Source organism: Euprymna scolopes, chromosome 11 (assembly GCF_053919585.1).
Source record: "Euprymna scolopes isolate OS-2025 chromosome 11, ASM5391958v1, whole genome shotgun sequence".
In the NCBI taxonomy this organism is placed as follows: Eukaryota; Metazoa; Mollusca; class Cephalopoda; order Sepiida; family Sepiolidae; genus Euprymna; species Euprymna scolopes.
The window spans coordinates 138,802,641-138,811,673 of record NC_136492.1 but is presented as its reverse complement, the minus strand read 5'-3'; the positions used below and the strand labels follow the sequence as shown (position 1 = coordinate 138,811,673).

Sequence of the window (9,033 nt, the reverse complement as noted above, 5' to 3'; positions counted from 1 at the left end):
ATAAACTTATTTGTTATGTTTTACTTATGTGATAATAAACTTATTATATTTTACTTATGTGATAATAAACTTATTTGTTATGTTTTACTTATGTGATAATAAACTTATTATTATATTTTACTTATGTGATAATAAACTTATTTGTTATGTTTTACTTATGTGATAATAAACTTATTATTATATTTTACTTATGTGATAATAAACTTATTTGTTATGTTTTACTTATGTGATAATAAACTTATTTGTTATGTTTTACTTATGTGATAATAAACTTATTATTATATTTTACTTATCTGATAATAAACTTATTGTTATGTTTTACTTATGTGATAATAAACTTATTGTTATGTTTTACTTATGTGATAATAAACTTATTGTTATGTTTTACTTATGTGATAATAAACTTATTGTTATATTTTACTTATGTGATAATAAACTTATTATATTTTACTTATGTAATAATAAACTTATTTGTTATGTTTTACTTATGTGATAATAAACTTATTGTTATGTTTTACTTATGTGATAATAAACTTATTATTATATTTTACTTATGTGATAATAAACTTATTATATTTTACTTATGTAATAATAAACTTATTTGTTATATTTTACTTATGTGATAATAAACTTATTATTATGTTTTACTTATGTAATAATAAACCTATTGTTATGTTTTACTTATGTAATAATAAACTTATTGTTATGTTTTACTTATGTGATAATAAACTTATTTGCTATGTTTTACTTATGTGATAATAAACTTATTGTTATGTTTTACTTATGTGATAATAAACGTATTATTATATTTTACTTATGTAATAATAAACTTATTTGTTATGTTTTACTTATGTGATAATAAACTTATTGTTATGTTTTACTTATGTGATAATAAACTTATTTGTTATGTTTTACTTATATGATAATAAACTTATTTGTTATGTTTTACTTATATAATAATAAACTTATTTGTTATGTTTTACTTATGTGATAATAAACTTATTTGTTATGTTTTACTTATGTGATAATAAACTTATTTGTTATGTTTTACTTATATGATAATAAACTTATTTGTTATGTTTTACTTATATAATAATAAACTTATTGTTATGTTTTACTTATGTGATAATAAACTTATTTGTTATGTTTTACTTATATAATAATAAACTTATTTGTTATGTTTTACTTATATAATAATAAACTTATTATGTTTTACTTATGTGATAATAAACTTATTTGTTATGTTTTACTTATATGATAATAAACTTATTTGTTATGTTTTACTTATATAATAATAAACTTATTTGTTATGTTTTACTTATGTGATAATAAACTTATTGTTATGTTTTACTTATGTGATAATAAACTTATTGTTATATTTTACTTATGTGATAATAAACTTATTGTTGTTTTACTTATGTGATTATAAACTTATTTGTTATGTTTTACTTATGTGATAAAAAACTTATTTGTTATGTTTTACTTATGTAATAATAAACTTATTGTTGTTTTACTTATGTGATAATAAACTTATTTGTTATGTTTTACTTATGTGATAATAAACTTATTTGTTATGTTTTACTTATGTAATAATAAACTTATTTGTTATATTTTACTTATGTGATAATAAACTTATTATTATGTTTTACTTATGTAATAATAAACCTATTGTTATGTTTTACTTATGTGATAATAAACTTATTTGTTATGTTTTACTTATGTAATAATAAACTTATTTGTTATATTTTACTTATGTGATAATAAACTTATTGTTATGTTTTACTTATGTAATAATAAACTTATTATTATGTTTTACTTATGTAATAATAAACTTATTGTTATGTTTTACTTATGTGATAATAAGCTTATTTGTTATATTTTACTTATGTAATAATAAACTTATTGTTATGTTTTACTTATGTGATAATAAGCTTATTTGTTACGTTTTACTTATGTGATAATAAACTTATTTGTTATGTTCTACTTATGTGAAATCGACACTGTTGATATTTTTAGATTTTTCATTTTCCAAAAAACGAAATTCTAATCTAAAGATCGACTATTTCTAGTTTTCAATCTCTTTTTTTATGCAATATTATAAAAATATTTTTATCAAAGTGGGTTAGATTTCTCTGAAAATAAAATCACAATCTTCATTTTTGTTTTTATATTTTTAGCAATATGATAAAAATGTTTTTATCGAAGCGATTAAGACGTTTTATGAAAATAAAATCACAAAGTTTTTTTTTTAATATATTTTTTGCAATATGATAAAAATGTTTATATCAAAGTGACTAAGATGGTCTATGAAAATAAAATCACAATTTTCATTTTTGTTTCAATATGACAGAAAAGTTGAAAAAGACCATTGACGAAAATGAAGTTAAGACTGCATTTGTTTTATTTTTATTTGACGGAAAAAGAAATGCAGTGTTATTTTGTTTTTGTCGTGATATAACAAAAAGATGTTGTAAAGGCAATTTCTGGAAATTAACTTATATTTGTGTGTTGATTTGTCTTTAATGTACGAAAATAAAATAACAATGTTTTTGTTTTCTTGTAATATGATAAAAATGTTTTAGCAAAGTGAATGAGGATGGACACCATCTTGGAAGTAAATCTGCAACTGTTCAAAAATTCATTCTATTAAACAATGAAATGAATCTGAGCAACCAATCAAACTGATGAAAGCAAAGAAAACCGAAAATCAAGGGAGGCTCAATTATGTGTATGAATATTATATGACTGTTAATGAAGCGAAATGTTGAAATGAAATAATCACGGACGTGTATAAGAATTGAATCTTATGAAATATTTGGTAACGGTGTAACCTGGTGTAAGAGAAAGGCATAACAATTAGGGAGGAAGTATCCTGTTACTGTTTGTAAGGATGACTTGTTTTGAAGAATGTTTCTCTTCAAAATTATTGTAGGAATTTAATGTATTGAGTCGATTGATAAAAACCAGAAAACATGCATCAGTGGAAGGCAGGTTATATATATATATATATATATATATATATATATATATATATATATATATATGTATATATATTTGTGTGTGTGTGTGTTAGAGTATGTTAAAAAAGAAATCAATAAAGTTCTGGATCATAAAAATCTGAGAGCTAGAATACAAATTATTTATTTAGAAACTATACATTAGTTTCTAGAGGTGAACGCCGGTTTTATTAATGCAGAAAGACTTTTACTGTTTAAAAAAAAACCCTCAGAGTCTGCTCAAATCCTCAACATTCCACGAAACAAAGGCAGTCTGACAAAATGGTAATTGCTCTCTATGAACGTCCAGTGTTTTGGTTGAAGCTATCTCTTTTTGGAAAAATTTCAAGTTTTATTATTAAAATTAGATATTAATTTATAGAGGATAACAAACATCACTTCCACATCTTTTCTACCAAATATAATCTTTTCTACCAAATATAATCTACATCCCATTTCCATGAACCTGACTAATCATAAATAAGATGAATGTGTACTTAATAACATACTCATCTATTTAAATATCTTATGATATGAATGACTAGAACTATATTTATAAACTACACTTAAACAAGATTATAAAGATATATCTTTGACCAATAATTGGATCTAACCAATATGTGCAGGTGATAAATATCATCATCATCATCATTGGCTCTACTGTTTTGACAGCGTCAGCGTCCATGGCTCGTCAAATTGTAGAGCCATGGTTATCTCTGGAAGACAAATAAAGACGGTTGTTTCATGTTGCTTTTCGTTGAACTTACATGAATAATGAATGCAATGATAAATACCTTAGCTAATACAGAAATTACTATTTGATAATTTAAGAGTTAGCAAACTTATAAACTTGATTAAGTATTAAGTTTAAGGAAAATATAAAAATAATATAGAAATCTTAATCATATTAATACACATTTAAATTGTAATTTAATAACAGAATCCTGTTATTGTTAAGAAAAATCACAATTCTTTCTAAAATCCATTCACACTTTGTTAAAGTAAGTTTCAGTCTATGACTGACTTGTACACCAAGTTTTAGTCATAAATACCCAACAGTCTTATTTCATTATCATTCAATTATAAGCACACATAAATGAAGCATTGTCAATAACTCTGAGACACATTTCCTTTGGCCCAGATTGAATTGTGATGGTTCTCTTCAAGAATAGTCTGGAGATCGTTTTGATCGGCGTTATCTTTACAATAAAACCAGATGAGTATGAAACCCATTCAGAATAACATGTTTTACTGATAAATATGTTATGAAGGGACAGACTCCATTAAGTAAGAAGGCAAACTAGATAAGTTTCAAAATGAGATTTGGAAAAGGCTAGAATCGAACCCAGTAAGAAAAGTTAAAAAAGAATACATATTGAAATCCTTACAGAACGATTGTCATTGTTCTCATAGCAAAAAAAAAAAAAAAAAAAAAAAAAAAAAAAAAAAAAAAAAAAAAAAAAAAAAGCAGGCTCCTTCAGTCTTGGACAGACTATGGATACCCACAAAGGAGTGCTTGCACATGAAAGTTTTGAGGCAGGAGGTGCGCAATCTCCAACCACACCTCTCCTGAGACGACATTGTTAAATACCAGTGGCAGGTGTAGTACAGGATGACTGGAAACAAATGCCGAGATAAGTGCCTAGAATTCCCAAATTGTCACCCATCTGATACTAACCAGACTCAATGTTGCTTAACTTCGGTGATCTGACAAAAACCAGAGTGATTATGCCGTACATTGTTCTGATAAATAATTAAATATTATTTATGTCAGAGATAGATATTTAATTTATGAATGCAGTCGATTTTTCATTCTTTTAGAAATAACTGTATATTAAATATGTCAGTTACAAGAATGGACAATACAAGTTTAGAAATAATGATTAACAAATAGGTTAGATATTGGACAATTCAAATTCGGAATTCTTTGTTTACCAAAAGTGTGTGTGGAAATACATAGGTAAAATCCAAGTGAATAAATTTCATGTGGTGAGACGTGCTTTGACGTCATCGAGAAAAGAGATTCACTATATATTGAGACAGGGTTCGAAGTTAGGAGAATCATAGTTAGACAGCAGACAAGAGTCGGACAGCGACTTAGTGAGAGCTGAAGCCCTCTTGGAGGCGAGTGGGGGAAGAGGAGACCATGTATTTGTAAAGGCTTGAATCCCTGACAATCATCAATCATCCAGCTGGTATGAATAAAGAATCATCTCATATTCGTCTGCCGTCATTCCACCAAAAAGAAAAGGTAAATGTATTTTGATCATCATCTTGTAAACAAACTCCTTCAAGTATCAATTGTCTGCCTCCTCCATCATCAGTAATGGTTCTCCCCCTCTAATGTAAAAGAACTGTATTACACATTCCCTTCCTTCAATAATAAATGTCTTTCTCAGCTCTGTGTTATAATATGATGAAAGAGTTATCATCACAGTCGTTGTCGTCGTGATGTAAATAGTATATAAATATCATCTTCTGTATTGTGTGTCTTAGATACGAACCCCTGACACACTACACGACAAAAATAACCACAAAATTTTGAATGTGACAAAGCAAAAGACTGTTGCATATTTATAACTAGATGCTTGGTGGACAAGTCAGACATATACTGAATTTTACTGTACCCAATATATTTGGATTGTTAACTTCATGATTGATGGCATTTTTGTGGGTTCACTTGGTACACTATTTTCATACTTTTGTAGAGTTTCTCCTTTTGTTTGACCTTTTCTTTCTTTTTTGGTTCTTCACTTTTACGGAACAGACTTGATTTTTTCAACGTAATTTCAAAAGATATACTAATGACTGTAAAATTCTAACGCCTTTATTGCGAGTGAAATCACAGAAAGTAACAACAAAATTGAAGCATTTATTTGTTAAGTCATTTTATTAGATGAATATCAGTTTACAATCTGTCACGTGTTAGTAACCATAGCAACAAATCTATTAATGTATTATTTGGATCATTCGGATTCCTGTGTTCATCTCGGATATTATTTGCACAACGTTTCAACTGATTTAATCTCTAACCTTCTCCAGGTGTATCTTGTCGAACGTGGAAATTTTTCTGTCAAACTCATGAATCTGCACAGAATTTCTAACAAAACTCTTTATTTAAACCACAAGGGCAACATGTTCTCGTTTTATGACCAGATAGCAGTCTTACATAGTTCGTATTCTTAGTATCGTCTGCACTGAGTATTGACGCTTCTGTTACCAGAAGAGTCTTACTTACAACTGAATTTTACCTAATAAACTATTCGTTACTCAATGGGTCCTAACACTCAATTTTGAGAAAGACGAGAACAGTAGTCCAAATAATCCAACTATTACAAATTTTCAATTCTCATCTGAAAACATAATCGTATTAAGATATCGATCATTAATAATATATCGATCATTATTCACACTTGATTAATTCTAATCTACTGTGATACATCGATGCTTACTCAGAACTCACATCTTTGAGAAGACGTTTGTAGTTCACTCTGTCAATGTTCACTTTCTTTTTGCAACCTTTCAAACTGTTCAGTTCCAAAAGTGACCTCCCAGGTGGAGCATTCTGGTGCCAGTCGATATTGCTGAGAAATTCTTCATAGTGAATTGTCTGTTCATCCTTGGAAACAAAGCTGAGTTACGAAAGAAAAAGAAAACGTTTTACTAAAAAAAAAAGCCAACATCAATATTTATTAAAAATCATAAATCAAAGTTTTGTATTCAAGTTTTGTTTTCTTTACATGTGTTAATGCTTTACATAGAAGAAAAGGAGTATTTCAACATAACTGCATGCGAAATAACTGAAGAATTAACATCTCAAAGGACAAAATCTTGACATTCTATAAGCACTTCGTTTTTTTAATCTCTATAAGATGGTTTGTTACTGTTCAGAATATGACCCAAGACTGCATTGTCATCTTTCAGCAGTTTACGTTAAGTTGCTGGAAAAGTTGCTAGACAAAAGCCAATGTGAACTGGCCCTGTCGGTGGGGCATTAGAATACGTCGACTGCCCCCCTGCAGAGGGTAAAAGTCCCTCAATGGGGGTCCTGGATATGACCTTAAACTATATCCAGTGGTGAGGCCCCAGCTTGTGGGCTTTGGGGAGTGTGGAGCCACCTTTTAATTACCATTGCTCCCAGGTCCACTCTGACCCGGAGTGGTAGTACCTGTTAGAGTCTCAACTATGGGTTTAATAGAAACCGACGTGAAAACAACAAATATATTCTATTAAAAAAAATTTTTCTTCAAAATCTTTGGATTCGGCATTAAATAACCCGAAAAGGGTTGATATGCCGTAAAACAAAAACAACCAACCAACTAACCAACGTGAACAGACGATAAATCTAAAATGCTGAAAACATAACTTTAACACAAGAAGACAAGACTTACGATACATGTAATTATATGAAAGAAATATTTTATTTTTCAAGAAAAGCATATTAATTTTTTTTCAATGAATGTTTTATATAATTTTTTTTTTTAAAGATGTAAACATGAAAACAACTACGAACGAAAATCAAAAGTTTTTTTTTGGTTTTTCCAGAAAATATCAAAGAATTTTTTTGCAAGAAAAGTTTCAATAAAATAAATTTTTCAAAACCGATGGAAACAACTATGATCGAAAACAATTTTTTTTTAAGTATCCAACAAGTGATTCTTTTCTTATTTACTGATAACTGATTTCTGATGGGCTAATCGCATCAGCTTTTTCTGTTTTTTCCAGCAACTAACATAAACTGCTAGAAGATACCAACACGACCTTGAATCAGATTCGAGATCAAAACTAATTGTCTGTCTGCCCACCATCCTTAAGTTTGAAATAAGCGTGCAGAATGAATGGATGCATTTTAGCATAAAGTCATAAGTTTGAAAAAAAAAAAAAAGAAGCAAAGCAACGTGATTTAAAAATGTTTGATTTTTTTAGGTTAGTTTTGCACCTTCGTGAGGATTTAAAAATAGATTTTTATTGAATTAAAATTAGAAACAAACTTTTTCGGTTGAAGGTTTTGCCCTCTGTATAGAACCCATTATTCGAAAAAAAGAAAAATATATACACAACCTATGTTACCTGAATAATATATACACAACCTATGTTACCTGAATAATAGTAGAATGCTAGTAATAGTAGAGAAAATTATATATATGTGGGGGGGGGGCGAAAAGTTTGTTTATATTTTAATGTTCATTTTTCGGATTACTAAAGATTGTTTTATACTTCTATTCTTCCAATCCAATTTTTATGTAATTTCACATAAACGTACTTAATGTGCTTGGCGGTGTTCTTAGATAGGTTTTGTATTGCTAATCAAAATAATCCAATGAAAGAAAAACCAGGCGGTTTTGAACAAAGTTCACACATTACACAGCCTAATATCACAATGAGAAATTTTATTACCGTAAATAAAGGCGTGACATATAAAATAAACAATAGGTTCTTTGCTATGACAGGGACACATTCTGTTTAAAGCACAAATGAACGATGATACTTGACTTTTTCATTTTAAATTTATCACTACACAAGCAGTAAGACCAGGCATATAAAATCAACAGTGGGTTTTTTGATATTACATAGGCACGTTCAAAATGAATGCTTCTGTTTAAAGCACAATTGAAGCATGATACTTAACTTTTGCATTTTAAACTTTAATTCAAGCCATTATATATAAAAAATAATTTTATAAAATCAACAGTAGGTTCTCTACAGTGCAATGTAGACTACAATGTATTGTGGACTAAGGCACTGCGGAGAGGCATGTGAAGCTTCCTTCTGGTGTATGAGTCCCATACTAGAGTAGGCAATCAATTGATTGAAAAATGGTTGATTTCATCAATTGCGATGACAATAAAAATATGGGAGCGTGAAACATTCGTTGATCATCATTCGATCCCGGGCAACGTCGGGTCTCCCTGCTAGTATTACATAATGTTAATAATACTAACAAGCGTGTGGTCCCCCTCTGGAGCTGAATGTGAGATGACACCACAAAAAATAGTGAAGAAATGATGAATGTGAGAAGTGTGAAGGGCCAACGTTG

General features: G+C 28.3%; 1 protein-coding gene across 1 annotated transcript in view; it reads right to left on the bottom strand.

The window, feature by feature from the left end:
• Positions 1 to 5,867: 5,867 nt before the first annotated feature.
• The window catches only part of LOC145288092 (EF-hand domain-containing family member C2-like), a 110,366-nt gene continuing 107,200 nt past the window's right edge, over positions 5,868 to 9,033 (bottom strand). The window contains exon 11 of the mRNA XM_080136147.1: positions 5,868 to 6,628. Within this exon, the coding sequence (XP_079992273.1) occupies positions 6,445 to 6,628 (184 nt within the window). The 3' untranslated portion in view covers positions 5,868 to 6,444. The remainder of the gene's footprint in view (positions 6,629 to 9,033) is intronic.